The following is a 25,113-nucleotide window of genomic DNA, read 5'->3' as shown; positions in this document are numbered from 1 at the left end:
GGAGGGAGGCCACGGCCTATCCTCGGGTAAGCGTTGGGGTTTAGCATCTCTCAGGCCTTTCACAATTTTCTCCAACTCCTCACCCAACAGGAGAAGGCCTTGAAAGGGCAACTTCACCAACCTTTACTTAGAGGCCATGTCCGCCGCCCAATGCCGTAGCCACAGAAGACGGCGAGCCGCCACTGCTACAGCCACCTGTTTAGTCGAAGCTCTGACAATATCATAAAGGGCGTCAGCCAAAAAGGACAAGGCCGACTCCATTCGCGGAGCCACTTCAGACAAGGGCTCCGCTCCATCACCAGGCTCCAGCAGCATAACAACTGCATGCAGACGCCCGAATAGTAAGACCAGCTATTTCAAAGGACCGTTTAAGTGCTGATTCCAGTCTACAGTCTTGCATGTCCTTCAGGGCAACACCTCCTTCAACCGGGAGGGTAGTTCTCTTTGTCACAGCTGTGACTAGGGCATCCACCTTAGGCATTGCAAAGCGAGCCAAATGCTCCTCACTCAGAGGGTATAATTGCCCCATAGCCCTGGGAACTTTCAAAGGTCCTTCGGGATCAGCCCATTGAGCTGAAATAAGCTCTTGGATGGAGTCATGCAAAGGAAAGGCTCGAGCAGGCTTTTTGGTACTTGCCATTGTCGGATTTCCAGATGAGGCCATGCCACTCCCAGGATCTTCAATAGAGAGGACCTGTAAGACAATCTGAAATAAGCGCTGGCAGCTCCTCGCGGTGGAAAATCCTCACCGCGGACGGATCATCTGGATCCAGTGGCCCTTCTGCACCTTCCTCTGGTTCCTCTGGCCACGAGGGCCTGCCAGACCCCTCAGAGTCACCACATCCCGACCACGGGGTGGGGGGGGGGGGGGGGGGAAAGGGGGGTGCGCCACTCTGAAGGGGAATTTACCCTTCTGCGTTTCTCTTGCGGCCAGCTATCAGGGAAAAACACCTCAGAGGGCAATCCCAGGCCTGCATCCACCGGAGGGGCAGTAAGGGGGGCCGTAGTAAACCCCTGTGGCTGAGCTCTTTTAAGCATATATGCATTATGAAGCAATAATACAAAGTCAGGGGAGAAAAAATCTCCCTGGGCACCCCGTTCCAGTCCGGGGCTAGTAGCTCTTTGGCCAGCCTCAATTCGAAGGCCCCCTCCGGTCTCCAGACCCTCCGTCTCAGCGGGGGTCGCACCATGTGGTGCTTTCAAAATGGCGCCCGCTGCCAGCTCCACCGAGCGGGAAGAATCATCGCTCGCCATGCTCGGGCAGGCTCTTACGCCTGAACAGCACGTTTTATAGAGCCCCGCTGCTGATCTGCGCTTGCCACACTTGGAACAGCGCTTAACACTCTCTGCAGCCATCGCCGAAAAACGGCAGAAAATTCAAAATGGCGGCTTCATGCCAAAAATGTCCCGATCGCGGGCCCTCCCCAGAGGAGTCAGAAAACACTCTTACCTCACTGGACCGAGTATACAAGCTCCGGTCACGCTGTAGAAACTGAAGAAAACCTCTTGCTTTTTTTTTTTTTTTTTTAACGCTGTGAGGAAAGTAGAGAAAACAGCAAAAGAGGCAATCAAATCAACTCTGGAGGTACAGAACAGTGGGAAAGGCAGGGAAAAACGAACCAATGTGCCTGCATCCACCAAGTATAGAGTGGGAAAGAGCAGGGAAAAGTGAAACTAATGTGCTCACATCCACTGGGGGGATGGGTAAGGCAGGGAAAGGGCTAACCTATGTGCCTTTAAAGTGAAGCTGCTATAGCCTCTAACACCCCGGCTAACAACTGGCAAGCCAGGAGCCACCCCAGGCAGATTTTTTAAGGAGCTTGATCAAGCTGCAACCACCCTGCTTGGGGAGATAGAGAATACTGAAGAGGCAGTAGAGCTAGCTGACCATGTGGCACTGTGAAATTTGAGTGCTCTCTATCGCCCCCTGCTGGTTGATGGACACAACCCAAACGTAATGGCTTCATCTGCTTGATGACAAGAAAGTGCGGGATGACTTTTTAGCATTCCTGGGTGGTAGGTCTATCAGGTCTGACATGTATGCTAGGGCGTCACCGTGGATGATTTTGTGAACTAGGGTGCATACCTTGAACGTGATCCGTTCTTTGAGTGGGAGCCAGTGTAGTTTTTCTCTCAGGGGTTTAGCACTTTCATATTTTGCTTTACCGAATATGAGTCTATAAGAATATGAGTTATAAGAATGGCTAAAAAATTCAAATCCTGTACAGTTTTTGATGCTAATTCCGATGAAATACATTTTAACATAATAGATGCAAAATCCAGTCAAACAAGTTGAATCAAAGTGTGCATCAAAATTGGTCGCGACTCATCGGAACATATTTGGACCAATATTCAGACCACAACAACTTCCATGCAAACAAGGATACGGACTTGAAATTTTGAACAAGCATTATGCTTGGGCTGGACATAATACTGCCATATTTGCAACTAACCAGCATCTATAACCGCTCTGCAGGATCTCTTCAAATTTGGCACTGTCAGCGCAAATGGTAAAATGTACCAAGGTTCAAAGCCAATTATTAAAAAAAGAGTCTGCCTGAATCAGCTTGTGAACAGTATCATCTGAAAGAGAAACTTGTGCTCTACAACACTGATATGTTTTTGTTTTGCAATGCCACCATTAAGTAGCCATTTACTCAGGTCAAAATGTTATATTTAGTACGCTTGATGCGCTAATTTTTCTTCATTTCTAGGAAATTGAGTCTTAATAGTCGCTTAAAAGTATTGATATAATTATTTATTCATTCGTATTTTATTTGTTGATTGTCCAATCGTTTATTGTGCGCTGTTATCAGTTTGGTCGTGCCATCTTAGGTGAATATTCCAGCTTAATAAAATCTTTTAAAAAGTGTGTTTATCATCTGTTGTACCATTTAATTATAGATGTCAGAAGACAAGAAAAATGAAGAACCCCTCCGAAGGGACACCACCTTGTAAGTGGTGGAGGGGCTTCCGTGTTTCAATGACTCAGAGGGCTATGCTGAAGGGTTACCCATATCAGACAGGCCTCTGAGGAGAAACCAGACAAAGAGTGTCCCAAACTGGAGGATCCAAGATGGCATCGAGGGAGGACGTACGTTAGTTGAGTTCCCGTTTTACACCAGAATACCTGAAGAAGTAGGCGCGCTCCCCAGAGAATGGGGAAGAAAAAAGGCAAAGCCGTGGTGTTGTCCTCCTCAAACACGGCTGGGGTTCCCACCACTTCTCAGTCTACTTTGGAGAGATTCAGGGTCATAACGTCGGGGATATCGGTTCCTGCTTCGGGGAACAGCAAGGCTTTATCGTCGAATCTCAGTGGAGAGGGAGTGACTTTGAGTCCCCCTGTTGGCATGACCTCTCCAAGACCCGGAAACAGTAACGCTTCGCTATGGAGGTCGACAGTGGAAACGCCCAAAGTGGGTTAGGATTCTCAAACGATCTGAGGAGGTCCTGGCACAGCATTGACTCCGGATAATAAATCAACTGGGGGATTGGAGAGTGAGTTTATTGGTGCTTCACTATGAAAAGGAGACAACTAAGTGACAGAGATAAGCCAAGCTATGCAAAAAGAAAGATTTCTGAAGCACAAAGTTTAATTAGAAACCAAACTGCTGCTGCTGTGGGGATCAATTACCACGAACAACCACGTAAAAGTGGGCCAGGATGTAATAATTGTGCAGACCTTGATAATTTTATAGAAGATTTGAAAGAAAAATTTAAAGTATCAAAGCATAAGGAAAACGTCTAGAGGATCCAAGATGGCATTGAGGGAGGACGTACGCTAGTTGAGTTCCCGTTTTACACCAGAATACCTGAAGAAGTAGGTGCGCTCCCCAGAGAATGGGGAAAAGAAAAGGTAAAGCCGTGGTGTTGTCCTCCTCGAACACGGCTGTTAAGCCAAAGATCATTTCTCTAAGTGGGACCTTCTTAGTGCGATTCCCTTGTAAGAGTTCTATTTCTTTGAATTTTAATAATTACTTATTTGTTGAACCTAAGAAATTACAAGAGTTTGTGGAGTTGAAAGAACAGATGAAGAACCCTCTGCAGCAACTTCCTTTAGTTACCACTGTACCGGCTGCAATTACCGATTAACCTTCCTCCCTCAGAAAAAGTGAATTGTAAGATTAACCATTTTGAGTTTTTCTTAATTTCTTTGAGATTGTTTTCCTGATCTTGGATCTCCCAGTTGTGGACAATTATATAACATATATTGGTGGGAGAAAATGTTTTCTATTTTAATATCAATTTCTGTTTTCCCTTACATTTATGTGATAAATGTGAATGTAATTAAGTAAAATGATAAATAAATAAATAAAAAGTGGGCCAGGATGTAATAATTGTGCAGATCTCGATAATTTTATAGAAGATTTGAAAGAAAAATTTAGTATCAAAACATAAGGAAAAGGTTCAAATATTGACCTTAGTTCCAAGAAGCTGGACAATTAAAGATACAGTAACAGCATTTGATGTATCAGAAAAAATGGTAAAGCAAGCCAGAAAACTGAAGGATGAGCAAGGTATTTTAGCTGTTCCAGCAAATCGCCAAGGAAGGAAGTTCTCATCTGAAGTTGTTCAGAAAGTACAAGATTGTTTTGAAGATGATGAATTCAGTAGACTTTGTCCAGGGAAGAAAGACTGTGTGCCTGTTAGAATTTCAGGAACAAAGACGTACAAGCAAAAACAGCTGCTGCTTTGCAATTTAAAGGAAATGTATGTGTCTTATCGGAATCAAAATGCACCAGAAATTGGCTTCTCAACACACAATCAGGCTTGGGATCCTACAGTAAAGATACCCACCCGTGGCTGTTACTGCATGGCTATCAGGCGTGGCCCCTATGGCGATAGGGATGCAGGTTTCAATGTGATAACCAGTAATGGCTCAGCCATCATGGACCAACGTAATACATTGCGCGCACATAATATAACATACTTTGACCTGAGTAAATGGCTACTTAATGGTGGCATTGCAAAATAAAAACACATCAGTGTTGTAGAGCACAATTTTCTCTTTCAGATGATTCTATTCACAAGCTGATTCAGGCAGACTCTTTTTTAATAATTGGCTTTGAACTTTGGTACATTTTACCATTTGCGCTGACAGTGCCAACTTTGAAGAGATCCTGCAGGGCAGTTATAGATGCTGGTTAGTTGCAAATCTGGCAGTATTATGTCCAGCACAAGCATAATGCTTGTTCAAAATTTCAAGTCCGTATCTTTGTTTGCATGGAAGTTGTTGCAGTCTGAATATTGGTCCAAGTATGTTCCGATGAGTTGTGACCAATTTTGATGCACACTTTTGAGTCAACTTATTTGACTGTATTTTGCATCCATAATGTTAAAATGTATTTCATCAGAATTAGCGTCAAAAACTGTATAGGATTTGAATTTTTTAGCCATTCTTATAAATGTGTTTGGATTTTATTAGACCCCAAAAAAGGCATTTTGGTAAATGTTGCGCACTCATGGACTGACAACCTTTCAGAAAAGGGGGGCTAGATCTGCAACTATTGCAATTAGAGACCTCAAATTTTGGGAAACTTCGTTTACCTGACTCGTGCAACAGATAAAATTTGAACAAAATTGGAGAACATGATGGTGGGAACTTTTTTTTAATTTTAGACCACTTGGTATGGAATGACACAGCAGACAGCTCTTCTTTTCGAAACAGGTGCACAATGGTGGGGTCATCCCCCTCCTCTGGTGGCCATTCCCACTCTTCCAGAGCTTCAGACGCTGCCTGAAGGGAATCCCCAGACAGGTGGCCTTCACTGACATACGAGGGCCCAGTCTTCCTCCAGGGCCTGTGGAAGGGACAGAGTAAGGATGACCCAGGGCCCTTGGGGGCACAGCAGAACAGAAGCATCTTGAAGATTCCCCCTGCATTTCAATAAGAAAGCTTTGTGCATAAGAACAAATTCAGGGGGAAAAGAAGCTGCATCAGCCTCCTCAAGTACTGCACCAGCCCCTAGCACATGCCTCCTCTAGCCCTGCTTAGTTCTGGGCTTGCTGTGTTCCCACTGTCATGGCAAGAACCACATGGTTAGGGAGGGAGAAAATGGCACCCGCAGGAACTCACAAGTGCTAATGCGGGTGACCCCTCCCCCGCAAAGGAGGTCGCAGCCTTGGTACCTGCACCACTGCCCACAGTGCCTGACAGCGCCCCCACCACCCGACTCCCCTACCAGCAGAAAAGAAGCTTTGCCCAAAACCGCTACCGGAGCTGGCTCCATGACCGATCGCAAAATGGCGAGAGAATCGCAAGGCTCTGGGCGGGAAAGCATGCTCTCGTGGGGGGGGGCACTGCTCCGTTGAGTCCCGGCAAATTAGCGCATCCCACGCTACAAAGACTCGTCGCCGCATTGGGAACAGCGTTTTACCGCCTCCGCTGCCATTGCCTGTTCCCAAACAGGAACCCAGCAGGACCTACCCCGGACCGGGAAAGGACGGGAACTGACAGCTGAGTCGAAGAAAAAAAAAAAACTCTCCGACTCCACTTCGAGGCAGGCTCAGACAAGCAGGCAACAGAAAACAGGACTCGGACAGCAGTAACACAAACCTGCTCTCAGCAAAAACACAGCTCCCTGTGCTTCTGTGTTTCTCTTTTAAATAAATTCTATGGTTCTCTTTTTTTTTTTTTAAGTGAGGAGGCAGAAACAAACAGGGAAGGAAAGGAACAGCAAAAGCCTGTTCAGAGGGAATTTGAGGTGCAGCAGGGACCCAGCAACTGCGTATGCTGCCAAAGGGGCCACCACCAGTCTACCACCCCCAGCTCAAACTGGCCACCGGCCCAGGAGCTGGAGAAAAAGCCGTCCACCACCTACTGAGATACAGACATACTAACTGAGGAAGAAGCTGGCCATCTGGCATCACTGCCTTAAGTTTGTTTATCTCCACCTGCTGGTAGGCGGACTTAACCCACTAGTTCCTGGATTCATCTGCTGCAAGTGACAAGGAAGGGCTGTTGCCGGTGTGGAGACAGCCTGCAAAGATGTCAGTTCCGACTTGGAAGTGTGGTCTCGGCTTCAGGGAGACTGGTCCATCAGCACTGCTTCAACAGAGGGGGTGCGATCCTCCCGGCACCGACGCTTTGAGTACTAGTGTCACTGATGCATCAGAGTTCCTGGCACCGTGCTTCAAGGGGGACGAATGCCAGTGCTTCTTCACCTTTGCTCGGTGCCCAGCATTACGGTACTTCAGTGCCAATGAGGACAACTCGGCGCTAGACATTGAGGCAGGTGGAGACCTTTCTAATGCTGACACATCACCGGTGTCCTGTGCAGCTCCAGAAACCATGGGAACCAATGCTCTTGATGCCAATGTGCCACACTTCTGTGTGCTGAAAAGCCTTTCACACACAGCCTCTAGTTTTCTGAGTTCTCTTTTCAATTGGAGCACAAAGAGGTCTCATTATAATCAGGCTCCAGATATTTTTAGGGCACAGGTCATGTGGGTCAGTCACAGACACGGTCTTATTACAGTCTGTGCACCACTTTAACCCACCGGTAGGCTTATGGATCATCAAGGGAAAAATAGCTCAATGATTAAATTATTATTTTTTTTATTATAGCGAATGCTACATACCTGTAGAAGGTATTCTCCGAGGACAGCAGGCTGATTGTTCTCACTGATGGGTGACGTCCACGGCATCCCCCTCCAATCGGAATCTTCACTAGCAAAGACGTTTGCTAGCCCTCGCGCACCCATGCGCGACCGTCTTCCCGCCCGAACCGGCTCGTGTTCGTCAGTCCCATATGTAGCAAGACAAAGACAAGGGAAGACACAACTCCAAAGGGGAAGCGGGAGGTTTGTGAGAACAATCAGCCTGCTGTCCTCGGAGAATACCTTCTACAGGTATGTAGCATTCGCTTTCTCCGAGGACAAGCAGGCTGCTTCTTCTCACTGATGGGGTAACCCTAGCCCCCAGGCTCACTCAAAACAACAAACATGGTCAATTGGGCCTCGCAACGGCGACGACATAACTGAGATTGACCTAACAACTTATCCAACTAACTGAGAGTGTAGCCTGGAACAGAATAAAAAATGGGCCTAGGGGGGTGGAGTTGGATTCTAATCCCCAAACAGATTCTGAAGCACCGACTGCCCAACCAACTGTCGCGTCGGGTATCCTGCTGCAGGCAGTAATGAGATGTGAATGTGTGCACAGATGACCACGTCGCAGCCTTGCAGATCTCTTCAATAGTGGCTGGCTTCAAGTGGGCCACTGACACTGCCATGGCTCTAACACTGTGAGCCGTGACATGACCCTCAAGAGCCAGCCCAGCCTGGGCATAAGTGAAGGAAATGCAGTCTGCTAGCCAATTCGATAAGGTGCGTTTCCCCACAGCCACTCCCCTCCTGTTGGGATCAAAAGAAACAAACATTTGGGCAGACTGTCTGTTGGGCTGTGTCCGCTCCAGATAGAAGGCCAATGCTCTTTTGCAGTCCAATGTGTGCAGCTGACGTTCAGCAGGGCAGGAATGCGGACGGGAAAAGAATGTTGGCAAGACAATTGACTGGTTCAGATGGAACTCCGACACTACCTTCGGCAAGAACTTAGGGTGAGTGCGGAGGACTACTCTATTATGATGAAATCTGGTGTAAGGAGCAAGGGCTACCAGGGCCTGAAGCTACGAGCTGAAGTTACTGCCACCAAGAAAATGACCTTCCAGGCCAAGTACTTCAGATGGCATGAATTCAGTGGCTCAAAAGGAGGTTTCATCAGCTGGGTGAGAACGACACTGAGATCCCATGACACTGTAGGAGGTTTGATGGGGGGCTTTGACAAACAAGCCTCTCATAAAGCGAACAACTAAAGGCTGTCCCGAGATCGGCTTACCTTCCACACGGTAATGGTATGCACTGATTGCGCTAAGGTGAACCCTTACAGAGTTGGTCTTGAGACCATACTCAGACAAGTGCAGAAGGTAGTCAAGCAGGGTCTGTGTAGGACAAGAGCAGAAGGTAGTCAAGCAGGGTCTGTGAAGGACAAGAGCAAGGATCTAGGGCCTTGCTGTCACACCAGACGGCAAACCTCCTCCATAAAAAGAAGTAACTCCTCTTAGTGGAATCTTTCCTGGAAGCAAGACAGACACGGGAGACACCCTCCGACAGACCCAAAGAGGCAAAGTCTATGCTCTCAACATCCAGGCCGTGAGAGCCAGAGACTGGAGGTTGGGATGCAGAAGCGCCCCTTCATTCTGGGTGATGAGGGTCGGAAAACACTCCAATCTCCACGGTTCTTCGGAGGACAACACCAGAAGAAGAGGGAACCAGATCTGACGCGGCCAAAAAGGAGCAATCAGAATCATGGTGCCTCGGTCTTGCTTGAGTTTCAACAAAGTCTTCCCCACCAGAGGTATGGGAGGATAAGCATACAGCAGGCCTTCCCCCCAATCTAGGAGGAAGGCATCCGATGCCAGTCGGTCGTGGGCCTGAAGTCTGGAACAGAATTGAGGGACCTTATGGTTGGCTCGAGATGCGAAGAGATCTACCAAGGGGGTGCCCCACACCTGGAAGATCCGGCGCACTACTCTGGAGTTCAGCGACCACTCGTGAGGTTGCATAATCCTGCTCAACCTGTCGGCCAGACTGTTGTTTACGCCTGCCAGATATGTGGTTTGGAGACACATGCCGTAACGGCGAGCCCACAGTCACATGCTGACGGCCTCCTGACACAGGGGGCGAGATCCGGTGCCCCCCTGCTTGCTGATGTAATACATGGCAACCTGGTTGTCTGTCTGAATTTGGATAATTTGGTGGGACAGCCGATCTCTGAAAGCCTTCAGAGCGTTCCAGACCGCTCGTAACTCCAGGAGATTGATCTGTAGACCTTGTTCCTGGAGGGACCAGCTTCCCTGGGTATGAAGCCCATCGACATGAGCTCCCCCCACCCCAGGAGAGACGCATCCGTAGTCAGCACTTTTTGCGGCTGAGGAATTTGGAAAGGGCGTCCCAGAGTCCAATTGGACCAAATCGTCCACCAGTGCAGGGATTCGAGAAAACTCGTGGACAGGTGGATTACGTCCTCTAGATCCCCAGCAGCCTGAAACCACTGGGAGGCTAGGGCCCATTGAGCAGATCACATGTGAAGACGAGCCATGGGAGTCATATGAACTGTGGAGGCCATGTGGCCGAGCAATCTCAACATCTGCCGAGCTGTAATCTGCTGGGACGCTCACACCCGGGAGACGAGAGACAACAGATTGTTGGCTCTTGTCTCCGGAAGATAGGCACGAGCCGTCCGAGAATCCAGCAGAGCTCCTATGAATTCGAGTCTCTGTACTGGGAGAAGGTGGGACTTTGGATAATTTATCACAAACCCCAGTAGCTCCAGGAGGCGAATAGTCATCTGCATGGACTGTAGAGCTCCTGCCTCGGATGTGTTCTTCACCAGCCAATCGTCGAGATAAGGGAACACGTGCACTCCAAGTCTGCGGAGCGCTGCTGCTAACACAGCCAGGCACTTCGTGAACACCCTGGGCACAGAGGCGAGCCCAAAGGGTAGCACACAGTACTGGAAGTGACGTGTTCCCAGACGGAATCGGAGATACTGTGAGCTGGCAGTATCGGAATATGCATGGAAGCATCCTTTAAGTCCAGAGAGCATAGCCAATCTTTTTCCTGAATCATGGGAAGTAGGGTGCCCAGGGAAAGCATCCTGAACTTTTCCTTGACCAGATATTTGTTCAGGGCCCTTAGGTCTAGGATGGGACACATCCCCCCTGTTTTCTTTTCCACAAGGAAGTACCTGGAATAGAATCCCAGCCCTTCTTGCCCCGGTGGCACGGGCTCGACCGCATTGGCGCTGAGAAGGGCGGAGAGTTCCTCTGCAAGTACCTGCTTGTGCTGGAAGCTGAAAGACTGAGCTCCCGGTGGGCAATTTGGAGGCATGGAGGTCAAATTGAGGGCGTATCCTTGCCGGACTATTTGAAGAACCCAACGATCGGAGGTTATAAGAGGCCACCTTTGGTGAAAAACTTTCAACCTCCCCCCCACCGGCAGATCGACCAGCACGGACACTTTGATATCGGCTATGCTCTGCTGGAGCCAGTCAAAAGCTCGTCCCCTGCTTTTGCTGGGGAGCTGTGGGGCCTTGCTGAGGCGCACGCTGCTGACGAGAGCGAGCGCGCTGGGGCTTAGCCTGGGCCGCAGGCTGTCGAAAGGGAGGATTGTACCTACGCTTACCAGAAGAGTAGGGAACAGCCCTCCTTCCCCCATAAAAACGTCTACTTGATGAGGTAGATGCTGAAGGCTGCCGGCGGGAGAATTTGTCGAAAGCGTTATCCCGCTGGTGGAGCTGTTCTACCACCTGTTCGACTTTTTCCCCAAAAATGTTATCCGCTCGGCAAGGGGAGTCCGCAATCCGCTGCTGGATCCTATTCTCCAGGTCGGAGGCACGCAGCCATGAGAGTCTGCGCATCACCACACCTTGAGCAGCGGCTCTGGACGCAACATCAAAGGTATCAAATACCCCTCTGGCCAGGAATTTCCTACATGCCTTCAGCTGCCTGACCACCTCCTGAAACGGCTTGGCTTGCTCAGAAGGGAGCTGGTCCACCAAGTCCGTCAGCTTCTGCACATTGTTCCGCATATGGATGCTCGTGTAGAGCTGGTAAGATTGAATCTTGGCCACGAGCATGGAAGAATGATAGGCCTTCCTCCCAAAGGAGTCTAAGGTTCTGGGGTCTTTGCCCGGGGGCGCCGAAGCATGCTCCTTAGAACTCTTAGCCTTTCTTTAGGGCCAGATCCACCACACCAGAGTCGTGAGGCAACTGAGTGCGCATCAGCTCTGGGTCCCCATGGATCCGATACTGGGATTCTATCTTTTTGTGAATGTGGGGATTAGTTAGTGGCTTGGTCCAGTTCGCCAGCAATGTCTTTTTCAGGACATGATGCATGGGTACTGTGGATGCTTCCATAGGTGGAGAAGGATAGTCCAAGAGCTCGAACATCTCAGCCCTTGGCTCATCCTCCACAACCACCGGGAAGGGGATGGCCGTAGACATCTCCCAGACAAAGGCGGAGAAAGACAGACTCTCGGGAGGAGAAAGCTGCCTTTCAGGGGAGGGAGTGGGGTCAGAAGGAAGGCCATCAGACTCCTCGTCAGAGAAATATCTGATGTCCTCCTCTGCCTCCCACGAGGCCTCATCATCGGTATCAGACACAAGTTCACGGACCTGTTTCTGAAGCCGTGCCCGTCCCGACTCTGTGGAAACACGGCCACAGTGGGAGCGTCGAGAGGTGGACTCCCTGGCCGGCAGCAGCGAAGCTCCCTCCCCCGACATCGTCGGGGAGTCCACCTGGGAGGCGGCCGAAACCGTACCGGGGACCTCACCCCGGGCAAAGGGCCAGCTGTCGCCTCACTCGCAGGCACCCCCGGTACCGGAAGAGAAGGGCGCAACAGCTCTTCCAGGATGCCAGGAAGAACGGCCCGGAGACTCTCGTGCAGAGCGGCTGTGGAGAAAGACTGAGAAGCCGGTGCAGGCGTCGAGGTCAGAATCTGTTCCGGGCACGGAGGCGGTACCGGGCTGTCCGGGGTAGAGCGCACCGACACCTCCTGGATGGAGGGTGAGCGGTCCTCCCGGTGCCGATGCCTGCTGGGTGCCGACTCCCTCGGCGACCCAGAGCTCCCGGTACCAAATCGGGAAGGTGACCGGTGACTATGCTTCTTCAACTTCTTCGAGCGAAGCATGTCACCGGAGCTCCCCAGTACCGATGAGGAGGACGTTGAATCCAGACGTCGCTTCCTCGGGGCCGGGGCCAAAGATGGTCGATCCCAGGGTGGCTGTACCGCAGGAGCCCTCAGGGCAGGAGGAGACCTACCCGAAGGCTCACCGCCACCAGCAGGGGAATGGACAGCCCTCACCTGCACTCCAGACGAAGCACCACCGTCCAACGACATCAGCACCAGCGGGGGTCCAGGTACCACCGACGCCGATGCACTCTTTCGAAGTCTCGGTACCGACGACGCAGGAGGAAGACGCCTCGATGCCGTCGACGCCGATGCACCCGACGAATCTCGATATGCTGTTGCCGTCGAAGCACCGGAGAACAGAACGTTCCACTGGGCTAATCTCGCTACCCGAGTCCTCTTTTGCAAAAGAGCACAAAGACTACAGGCCTGCGGGCGGTGCCCAGCCCCCAGACACTGAAGACACGAAGCGTGCCTATCAGTGAGCGAGATTATCCGGGCGCACTGGGTGCACTTCTTGAAGCCTCTGGAAGGCTTCGATGACATGGGCGGAAAAATCGCGCCGGCGAAATCAAAATTCGCGATGATAACAATAGGCACCGAGAAAAAAAGGGAGAAAAACCCGTACGGGCGGCCAACAAGGCCCCTCCCGAAAGCGAAAGGATACTTAAGCTGGGAAAAAGCTAGAAATACAGGAAAAAAGGGAACCTACTCTCTTTTTTTTTTTAAACACAGAAAAAGTTGAAAAACCGCGAAAGATGCACGAGGTCTTCTGAGGGGCACGAAACGGCGGCAAAACACGACCGTCCCGAGCGTGGACAAAAGAAGACTGACGAACACGAGCCGGTTCGGGCGGGAAAAAGGTCGCGCATGCGCGATGGGCGCGCGAGGGCTAGCAAACGTCTTTGCTAGTGAAGATTCCGATTAGAAGGGGGTGCCGTGGACGTCACCCATCAGTGAGAACAAGCAGCCTGCTTGTCCTCGGAGAATATTTATTATATAGGAACCCAGCCAGGAGTTCAGGCCTAAAAACGGCAGGTTGCAAAAAACAAAAAAAAACAAAAAAACGAACACAAAAAAGCGGAAAGACAAAAAAAAATGAAAGGGAAAGGAGGATAAATTAAAATTAAAAGTCATCCCATGCTACTCACAAAACCTGAAGAATCAGGAAGGCAAAAAAGTTGTAAAAATAAAGTTTAATGTGACAGAAGTTGCATTTTCTCAGCTGTGTGGAGAAAGTGAAACTGTGGATCCAGCGCAACTCGGGCAGGCAGGAAGGCACTCGCACAAGAGCGGTGCAGGCCTACAAAAAGCTTCTTGAATACTAGAACTGCTGGGTAGCATCTGCACTAGGGCACTTCTGGGGGGCATCACCCACTTGTCCTTGGAGAAAAAAATACATATATCTATTTTTTTTAACATGAATGTGCAAAAATGGTACAAAAATGCATGCTTCTGTGTGATCAGAGCATCACTTAAGGGAAGATCTGTTATCAGTAACAAAGTGTCCTGCACTAGAGGGAGAGATTCTTTTTATTATGAGGAAAATGTGCAGCAACTTCTTTAAACAAAAGCAAACAGCACAAAGTATGTCTTGTCAAACTGTCTCCTCCTAGTGGAGTAAAAAGGTAAACATAAAGTGAACAATGCTATACAGGAAACAAACAGCCATTGACCTATATCTACCCTTGTTATTCTTAGATAGAACCAAGTCTAACAATCCTACTCTCCTGCTTACCTTATTATCCTTTAGATAAAGTGCTAACATTTCTTCTCTCCCATAACGATAATCTGCTAGTTTATACTTTGGCAAAGCTGGTGAAGGAGGTGGTGACATCACACTCCCACCACTAGACAGAGCCCGCAGCCTGAAAATAGAGAAGTTAGAAAAGAACAGAAATACTGATGAGGAAAATCACTCAGTCACAGTAAAAATTAACATTTTATTTCAAAATATTTTTTAAGAATATAAAATAAGCCACCCCACAATATAACTGGGAGATAAAAGGACACACTGCTTGAAAAGCTCCATGCAGTCACTTTCTCAAGAAGGTACAGCGTGGTTACCATGTTCTTCCACTTTAATGTGTGGCAATAAAGTGAACAAAAACATATATTTATTTTATTTATGAACATTTATACCCCACTTTTTTCCACATTAAGCAGACTCAAAGTGGCTTACAATGTACAGGAATCAATTACAATAGATAGGGTAAAAGGAACAGGGTAGGAAGTAAAAGGGGAAGGGCAAGAGTGTCTAAAATGGACTGTGGAAGACCAGATGCTGAGACAGATCAGATTGGCTTGAACAGCTCTCGGCAAGGCAATCCATAATTGGGAACTGTAGGAATACCCAGGAAGCACAGGTGAGGTGCAGAAGCAGCAGCAGTATGCGGCCTGAAGAGTGGAAGAGGTCACCGGAGGCAGACGACATCAGCTGGATCCGGCGACTCAAAAAGAAGCAAGTCCCCAGCAAGGTGCAGCCAAACTCGAAAAGACTCTCCAACACGAAGCAGCTGCCAACGCGCAGCAGCCGGGACAGGCAATGTAGAAGACGACCCCGATCTGGTCCGGTGACTAACCCAAGCGGCAAGTGGCTCAGGCGGAGCTCGCAGGAAGAAGGCCCACAATGCAGAGATGCCAATGGCCCGGCGGAAAGGCTAGAGGAATAACTGAACCAGAAGGCCACCAGTCCAGCCCGCTCCCAAAACTGCATCACTCCCGATCAAGAACTGGTCTGTGCACTAAAGCACCCACCACCGCACCGCCGATGCAATCGGGCTCTCCGCCGGCCAACCGACCAGCTGACGATCAGGAGCAACGGACAACCGCTCCCTATGGTAGATATAGTTATTACTATCTTACGGTGTTACGGGCCGAGGGCGGTAGAAAAGAGATAGGCAGAGCTCCGAAGTACCGAATGAAGCTGTGACGGTCAAAATTGGGCCAATCTGCAGTCAAGCAACGGCTATTCTGAGTGATGGTGTAGGGAGCCAGCAGTTTTTAAGTATATATGGTGGTAGTCCAATTTAGAAAAAAAAAAAAAAAAGCTTTCACCTTATATATTTTTTCTTGGCCTTAATATGACTGTGAATTCAAAAGAAAAAGTGAATACATATATTGTATATATGTATGGGTATTATAAATTAGAAGACATACGTTAAGTACTGCGTTAAAGTGGGGTTCGGGGGAAGAGGTAATTTTGTATACCACAGTTAACATTGATAAGAAATGAGGTGGGGAGGAGGAGGGAGGGTGTGGGTGTTTTCATATCCATTAAAAAAACAAAAGGGATCATTTGTTCTCTAGTCTTGTAGTACAGATGTTTTTGCTTATTATTCTGATATGCTTGTATATAGACATGTTATTGCTTGATGCTTATATATATATATAGAGAGAGAGAGAGAGAGAGAGAGACTTGTTGTTTAGTCTTTTGATGTTGGATTTCTTTGATCTTATTAAAACTGTTAAATCGTAAATTAGAAGACATATCAGTTCAAGTCTGATTTCTAATACAACCCACAAAGGGAATTATGTGCTCCTGCCTCCAGAGATTGATGGGGGGGGGGGGGTCATTAAGTTTAAGTGGGGTTGGGGGAAAGCTTGTGGGGGGGTTAGGGGCAAAATTATGTGGACTAGGTGTGCCCCGAGGACTGGGCTGAAAATCACTGGACTACACACCCAAGAATTTTCCATCCCTATTTATTAGGTAATATATTTAAGCTCACTCAATTAAATCCTGGTTATTAAACTGACAATATCCTTCCACACCTTAGTTTAATATAGAAGAGGGTATTACACAGAACAAATGCAAGGCATCAGGAGTTTGAAAAGGAAAGATGGTGTTTCAGTGTGCTATCTAGAATTTCAAGAGAAGGAGTACAAGAAAAGCAATTCAAAGATACGAGTATATAACATTATAAAAACTACAGCAAACCCCATGTACTAGACAGACTTCTGACACAGGTGGGCAAGAAGTCTAGTCTTCTCAATTATTACTTGAAAGCTAGGGTGAGCAGCCCTTCACAATCTGAATGACAAAACTTGGTCTACGACTAAGTGTAGCATTTTAGAGGTCAGCAGAGACATCATGCCTTGCATCTTTTGGCAAAATACAGATAATCAAATATTCAAATAGCAGACCTGGTGGCAGAGAGGACAGAGAAGCTAAAAAGATGATATTATTCTACAGAACTCACCATTCAGGCCCAAAGTTAAGAGTTTGAGTTTCGGCTGCCATTTCCTCTGTTTATCCTTTATTTTTGAAAAAATGTAAACCTGCAAAAAAAAAAAAAAAAATGAAGAAAAAAAATTGTCACCTACACTCTCCTCCACCACACATTCTAATTTGGTACACCAAATGCCTGGAATACCCTGAGAAAAAATTAATATATTGGGATTTATTATTGCTTCCTTTTCTTGACAAATTCAAATCCAGGTTAGAATACATCCTTCTGAAGGCTTTTAAAAACAAATCTTTTCATCCTGCATATGACTTCCTTTCCTTGTCTACAAACTGCTTCCCCAGGGGGGATTTTACTAGGCCTCATTGCTTTCAATTAGCCTTCTCTGTCTTGAGGTCTTTGTCTTTCTTATCAAATTGTAAGCTTCAAGGCAGATATTTTCTACTGTTTCTCTATCACATACACCTTTTAGTGCTACACAAATCATTAGAATACAGTGTTCTTTCAAATTTTTGTCAGCCGGGTGGCACAAACAAGTAGCAGGGTGGAGGTATGGAGCACAGCACAGTACTATAAATTTTTCTGATAAGCTAGCTGGATGGTCAGTAAAATTAGCCAGGTGGCGAACACATTCAAAAGGTCTTTGGGAGAACACAGGAATAATTAGAAAAAGTGCAAGACTACTTTTGAACTAGGTCAATCATCCAAAGGAATAAGTCAAAAAAGTGACAAGCTAAGAGATGCTGCAGCATGCAGTCACCAAAAAGCCTTGAACAAAACCTACTCAGATGGATCACAAACACATGGAACATAAGCAAAGTCATAGTTCTCACAGATTAGCCCTGCTTTCAAATTTTCACTGCTGGTTAGATGCTTTAGTATGAAAATGATACATAAACATATTAATCAGATCTCAACTCTGCCACTATCACCAAACCCATCCCCAGAGAGACACACCTTTTCTGGTATATTCGAGGCTCGTCATTCTCAAGTAAAATTGTGCAACGCATATCATGAGCCCCATTCACCATTCAGGGCCAGATGCACTAAACTTAACGAGCCCTTGCCATTAACGAGCAAGTAGTAAACCCTGGCATGCACTAAACACTTTTTTCCAACGACGGTAGCAGCTAACGAAAACGGAATGCAGATGAGCAAATCATGTAGAAATCCTATTGTAATGAGATGCACTAACCTTTTCCAATTGCCTTAATGCTGGAAAACGCTGGAAAATCTAACGAGAGGTCTGTACCTCTTGTTGGGGCTACGCAGGATTGGAAAAATTATTAAAATGTAAAAAAAAAAAATTGGGGACAAAAACGGCCAACTGCTCGTCAGGAGCATCCTTTATGGACGTTCTTCACTATATTAAAAAAAAAAAAAAAAAAAAATCAAACAGCCTCCAATGCTGTTTTGATAAATGTTCAATAAAGACTTCATAAAACTTTTTTTTTAACGATTATCAATAGAAATCAAACAAAAGAAAACATGGAAAAGAAAATAAGATGATACCTTTTTTATTGAACATAACTTAATACATTTCTTGATTAGCTTTCGAAGGTTGCCCTTCTTCGTCAGATCGGAAATAAGCAAATGTGTTAGTTGATAGTATTTTTTAACAAAACTATTAGTGGGATTTGAACCCGCCACCTCTGGATTAAAAGACCGGTGCTCTAACCACTCGGCTACAACTCTACTTGCTTGGATGTCCCTCCCTTACTTCCAGGTCTCTCAGCTGAGTGAAGCACGGCCAAAAAGGACGTTTTTATTATTGCGGGGGGGGGGGGGGGGGGAAGGCCATCCAAAATGTACTTTTTTTTTTTTTTAAGTGAAGCTTTATTTTCAAAAATCAAACAGGCTCCGATGCTGCAAGCTCTTTTTTGGACATCATTCAACCCTGGAATAATAAAAACGTCCTTTTTGGCCGTGCTTCACTCAGCTGAGAGATCTGGAAGTCTCTGAGCCAATCACAGCTCGTTTAGCTGAGCCAAACGTCCATAAAGGACGTCCTTGGCATGCGCAGAGCAGCCAGCATAACGCTTGGCTGCTCTGCGCATGCTCCACCGGCCGATTGGCTGACTGTTTAACGATGGAATAGAGAATGCGAGTTACAACGAGCAGCTCATTTGCATTCCTATTCCTCGATGCATGCCCGTTCCTTACTGATTCGCTAAGGGAATCGGTAAGGGAAGGGCTCTAACGATTGATTATTGCATCTAGCCCTCAGAGTTAAAATAGCCCTGCCTCTTCCAAGCCTAATTTATTTACTCTCATTTAATCATTCAATTATTTAGCCCATCTTCCCAACAGCACTCAGAATGGGTTACAGAATTGCATTCATAATATAATAAAACAGTACAACATATAAAATAAAATCAAACAATTCCAGCCTGATTTTCAACCTTTTTCACCTCACGGCACACTGACGAGCAAAAATTGTTGAGGCACACCATCAGTTTTTTTAAGGATATATATTTTATCATTAACAAATGGAGATTTAAGATTGTATTTAAAGTTCAATAATGACAATTTTAATCATTGTGTTTGTTATCTTTATAGTTGAATATTTTTATTGAAGACAAGTTAGCAAAAGAGCAACAATACACTTCAAAGATAACAAAATTAGCCTAACATTCATGTACAAATATATCATAACAGTAGAACTAATTCCTATGATTTAAACAGCAAGAACCCTACATGTGAATGGAAGAACTAAGCCCCAAAAAACCAACACACCTCCAACTGGTAAAACAGAACAAGTGGAACAGTTACAGATCTCTACATAGAAGCTACATGCCAACAGAATACCGTAACTCAATCACATGCAAAACACAGACAGACCCTCACCAAATACAGAATGGGATCACAAATTAGAAATACTACATATCATTTCTATAGCGCTACCAGTCGTACCCAGCGCTTCACAACTGAACATGAAGAAAAGACAGTCCCTGCTCAAAAGAGCTTACAATCTAAAGATATAAAGATAAAAACTGAAATGAAAACCCCAAGAAGTCAAACTAGGCATGTACCACAACATGGGAGAAATAAAAACAAGCGCATTTCCTCCTACACCGAGCATAAATACAAAGATATCCACAAAGTATTATTTCCTAAACCAGGGATTCCCAAACCTGATCCAGGAGGCATCCCAACCAATCAATATTCAGGATATCCATAATGAATATCCATGAGAGGTATCTGTATGCACTGCCTCCACTGCATGCAAATCCCTCTCATGAGTAATCACTGTGGACATCCAGAAAACCTGACTCGATGGGCTACCTCCAGGACCAGGTTTGGGAACCACGGTCCAAAACTAACACAGCTAATAAATTCAAAATAAAACTTTTTTATACCTTTGTTGTCTGGACATTTTTCCCATTATGTTGATCCTAGTTTTCCTTTTCTGCTTTCCAGTCTTCTCCTTCCAGGGGCTGCTGTCCATTGCTCATTTCTCTTCTCTTCTCTCCTCCTGTCTTGTTCCATTCCCTTATTACACCTGTGTTTGACATATTTGATCTGTTTTAGCTCTTTCCTCCCTTTCTTTTTCTCTGTCAACACAGATGTCAACCACTTTCTCACCCCACAGTTCTCCATCTATTTCTGTCTACTATTCAACTATCAACTTTCCATCTCCTTCTCTCACCCCTATCTCTCCCAGTTCCTGTCTCATTCCTTCCCCTGTCTTCTAATCCCTTCTATCTTTCCTCTACTCCTCAATCCCGATTACCAAATTTTTATCCTCTGTATTATCCTCCTCTCACTCATCTCCATAACAAACCCCCCCCCCCCCCCCCCAATGACCTTGCCCTTATGGTTCATCAATTCCCAGTTTCAACCCTCCCTCTTCCTCTCTGCTCCCTCCCTGTCCCTGTGGTCCAACATCTCCCTTCCTCTCTTCCCTCCCTCCTGCGGCACATCGGTTGAAAAACGCTGTTATAGACATTCAATTCAATCTGAAGAGACCTACTGCGCCATAAATTGTCATTCACAATTACATGGGAGCCTTCCCTTTTTGTTGTTTAGATCATCCTTCCAACTCATTTAAACCAGTCACTGCAACCAGCCTAGGACTCCCTCCAGAACTCCTAAATTGGGGCCCCAAGTCTAGTTATTAGGTATCACTGCTACACAATGACTGGGATTCTTGTCATCCATGGCTGTGCCTCTGCAATAGTTAAAGCCTGACTCAAACGCAAGCACTCTGCCTTTAAACTGGTCCCAAAATTTGTATTTCATATAAAATATATGCTAAGTCCCAAAGGTATAATTGGAGTTCAAAAACTACAATAGTTGGATGCAGCTAAACTTTGTCAAAGCCAAAACACCAGCAGTTAGTTCTACCCCTTTAGACAGCAGAAGACAGTAATCAAAATTATAAGGAGAAATTATGTCTTACCTGATAAAGTCTTTCCTTTAGTCAACTACACTGTTCTGCACAAGACAGTGTTATCACCTTCCTACCAGCAGATGGAGGTAGAGAAAAACTGAGTTTTAACCAGTTACAAAGCAAACTCGGGTATACATATAAACTATCACATACCATGTAAAATGAGTTTATCTTGTTGTGCAGACTAGATGGACCATACAGGTCTTTATCTGCCGTCATTTACTATGTTACTATGACCTCACCGATATTAGCCGATGCATGCTCTATTTTCTTCCAGGGATACCACCTGCCAAAGTAGCAGAAGGTCCCTTTTTGGAATGCACCCATGTCCCATCAACCACAGTGTCTGCAATGATAATCAAAAGAGCATAACTTCACAGAGTGGAACTCGCTATTCTGCCTACTCCAGGATACAGTAATATCACAGGAACCTGTATTGCTATAAATTGTAACATGTAAATTTGAGTTGTTTATTCATATCTCTTTCATTTTGTTTACTGAAAAGGAAAAGTGCTGAGTACACCCAGAGTCCTGGGCCTAAGTCTTCTGAAGGAAGGTTCTAAAGTTGGAAACAGCCTGTCACACGGACACACTGACACCACAGCTAGTGCCTACCAGCTGGCATGCCCAACCATATGGCAGACATGTGCAGGCCTGTCCTGCTGCTCGGGCCTGCTTCGGCCTGGCTCTCTGGGTGTGCTTTTTTTTGTAAATAGCTTTATTCCCTGTACTAAGGACAAAGTTAACCAAGCCAATTTTTTTATTTGTTTTTAAAGTGTGAGCCTGGGATCTATAGGAGGAGCCTGGGGAGTCCACACCCAAACAGGGTGTATGAGCAAGCAATGTGATGTCATTGGTAGAATTTGGTTGTCTTTACCTCCATGTGTTGGTAGGAAGGGATAACACCCATTCTGCAGAACAGTGGAGCTAATGCTAGGGAAGAGACTTTAAAAGTAAGGTCTTTCAACGTAGCCATCCTCTGAGGTTTAAAGGGTAAATTCTGTAGATCTGAAAACAAACCCTCCTTTTAAAAAGCAAACATCCAGATGTGCAGCCAGAGAAGAATTTAGAAAGAAATCCCTGTAACAAGCCAATGCCACCACCTCAACTCTAAGACAGTTATAGCCTAGTTCCTTTTTAAAAACCCTCCTGCAAGAAGGCCAAACTTTGAGGCAAAGAATGACAGAGATATAGCTCAATCCAAACACCAGGCTTCAAATACCTTCCAAACACATGCATAGGCTGAAGTAGAACTTTTCCTCACCTGAAGCAAGGTAGCAATGATATCAGAATAACCCTTTTTCCTCAGTTTTGATCTCTCAACAGCCAAGCTGCAAGACCAAAGAAGAACATATCCTCCATCTGCACTGGCTCCTGCCACAGTAACCCGTGAAGGAGGGGGGAGAACAAAATTGCTCATCGACCTGCAGATCAAGATCTCTGGTCCAGTCTGGAGCTATCAGAATTACCTGACCCTATCGATCGACAATTCAATGGAGCACCCAGTCCTATCACTGACCAGGGTAGAAAACAGTTGAAAAGAATCAACTCTGACCACAGCATGGGACAGCGCTTCTATCCCCTCTGAACCAAACTCTCTTCTTCTGCTGAAGAACCTGGGTATCCTGGTGTTTCAATGAGATGCCATGAGGTCCAGAATCAATCCCCCACTTTCCAATGATAAGGCAAAATAATTCTGTCAACATATCCCATTCCTCTCTATCCAAGGAGGTTATGCTCAGATAATCTGCTTGGACATTCAAGGTCCCCCCACTATGTGAGCTGCTGAAATCAGAGGCACATGCTTCTCTGCCCATTGAACTAATAGGTGAGCCTCTATAGCAAGCTGTGCACACCGAGTGCTGCCCTGTGTATGTGAGCCACAGTCAACAGGACCCGAACTGGATTGCACCTGATGATTCTGAAAGGCTAGCAGAGCCTTGCGGACTGCCTTGAGTTCCAGACGATTGGTTAACTCAATTCCATCTTGCTCCAATGGCCTTGAGTATTGTGAGGAAAGCAGTTGGCCCCCCCAGGCGGCCAAGCTGGCATCTGTCACCACCACCATCCATGTAAGAATAGCTAGGGAGACCCCTCTGAGAAGATTGTTCATCAGACGCCACCAGGACATACTGAACCTCGCCTGAGGTGTCCAGAGAAGGTGTAAATCATAATTCTGAGACAGATTACTGAAGACAGCACATTTGAGCTCTGGTCCAAGGAACCACATCGAGTCGCCATTATGGGTTCCACAACTTGTACGTAATCCCAGGCATGAGGATTCAGATCCAGCAATAAGAGAAGGATCTGGTTAAGAAGTTTGTCCCTCCTGTGATCCGGCAGGAAGACCTTCCTCTAAAGAGTGTCAAAGAGGACCTACAAAAATTCCAGACTTTGCGAGGGAGACAGATGGCTCTTGGGCAGAATGATCACCCAACCTAATGGCTAAGGGATTTATCACTCTGGAGGGGCATATTGATCACCCAACCTAATGACTGTAAGGGATTTACCAATCTGGAGGTGACCTGAACACTTTCCTGAACAGGCAAAGCTCTGATCAACCTGTCATCCAGAGAGGGATGAACAAAAGGACTGTTTCTGCCGATACCTGCGCCACTGAAAGGAAGGAGCCTGACCAGGTCTGAAGTACTTTTTGTCTTTAAGACGAGGACAACAATGATTCGATCTAAAACGAACCCCTAGGTTTGTCTCCTAAATCCTTGACCAACTTCTATTGATCTTGGTGAGATACTGCCCAATGACAAAACCAGAGCAGAGCAAATGCCTGGCCATCACTGCCAAGGCCACCTGCTTACCAGAAGCTTTAAGAAAATTATACAGTGCACCAGCTAAATAAGCTAAGCCCATCTCCATAGCAGGAAATGTGAAGGAAAACCAAGTACCAGAATTAGAAATGGTGTCAGTCGCTCTCTGAACCCAACTGAGGCACGACATGACTGCATATCAACTGCAAACTGCCACCTGAAGAAAGAGCAGAAACCTTGAAAGAAAGCTTAAGGCAGACTCCAGTTTTCTATCCAGAACATCCTTAAGAACTATGCCACCCTCAATGGAAAGGGTTATCTTTTTAAGACATTCACCTTGGGCAACTTAAATTTTTCTAACTCCTCTGAAGAGATGGGGTACAAATGAGACATAATCCTGGCTACCCTGAGGCTGGCAAAGTAGACCACTGGGCAGACCAGCTTAAGGATCTGAAAAAGCAGAGAAATTTAAAGGGTTATTTGCAAAATAATCACCGTTCTTACTGGTACACTCAGTTTGTCAGGTTCCCTGTCAGGGCTGTTGAATCTAGTCAGCGGTATCAGCACAGGGAAAACCCCTCAACCAGAAGCCACAGCAGCAGAAAAATCTGTCTTTCTAATATATATTTTTCTCTAAATGTCTGTGAGGAAGGGTAAGGAAGGAAGCTGTGAGGTGTGGGGGGAAGAAACCTTGCACTACCAGATGTACCCCAAATCAGGCACCAATATCAGCCTAAACTACCCCAAGCTCTATTCAACTGGGAAACCCAGAACTGGAGCAACTCAAACAGAAGACACCGGGAGCTTATGGGAGAATGTCTGCCACCTGCTGGAGATAGAGGAAATACTGATTTACCAGGATGCTTACTGTCCTATATAAACCGAGTTTAGTATGTTGTCCTATACCTCCATCTGCAGTTAAATGGTCATAATCTACAAGCCTGGATTCATCTGCTGCTCATGCTAAGAAAGCTAGGATTTTTCCGACTCTTATGTAGGGCTTTAGCCCATTTTAACAAAGAATATCCAAGGCAGATAAAAAAATGCTCAACGTACATACAAAATACCAACTTGGATCCT

At 46.4% G+C, this 25,113-nt stretch overlaps 1 protein-coding gene across 3 annotated transcripts in view; it reads right to left on the bottom strand.

The window, feature by feature from the left end:
* The window catches only part of GIGYF2 (GRB10 interacting GYF protein 2), a 734,963-nt gene that overhangs the window by 618,871 nt on the left and 90,979 nt on the right, over window positions 1-25,113 (bottom strand). For all 3 annotated transcript variants that reach the window (XM_030217174.1, XM_030217173.1, XM_030217175.1), the window contains 2 exons: window positions 16,891-16,969; window positions 14,430-14,559 (listed from right to left, as the gene is read on the bottom strand). In XM_030217174.1, coding sequence (XP_030073034.1) covers window positions 14,430-14,559; window positions 16,891-16,931 — 171 coding nt within the window. In that variant the 5' untranslated portion in view covers window positions 16,932-16,969. The remainder of the gene's footprint in view (window positions 1-14,429; window positions 14,560-16,890; window positions 16,970-25,113) is intronic.

The sequence above is a fragment of the Microcaecilia unicolor genome, chromosome 10, assembly GCF_901765095.1.
Source record: "Microcaecilia unicolor chromosome 10, aMicUni1.1, whole genome shotgun sequence".
Taxonomy (NCBI): Eukaryota; Metazoa; Chordata; class Amphibia; order Gymnophiona; family Siphonopidae; genus Microcaecilia; species Microcaecilia unicolor.
This window is presented reverse-complemented; position numbering and strand designations above follow the sequence as displayed.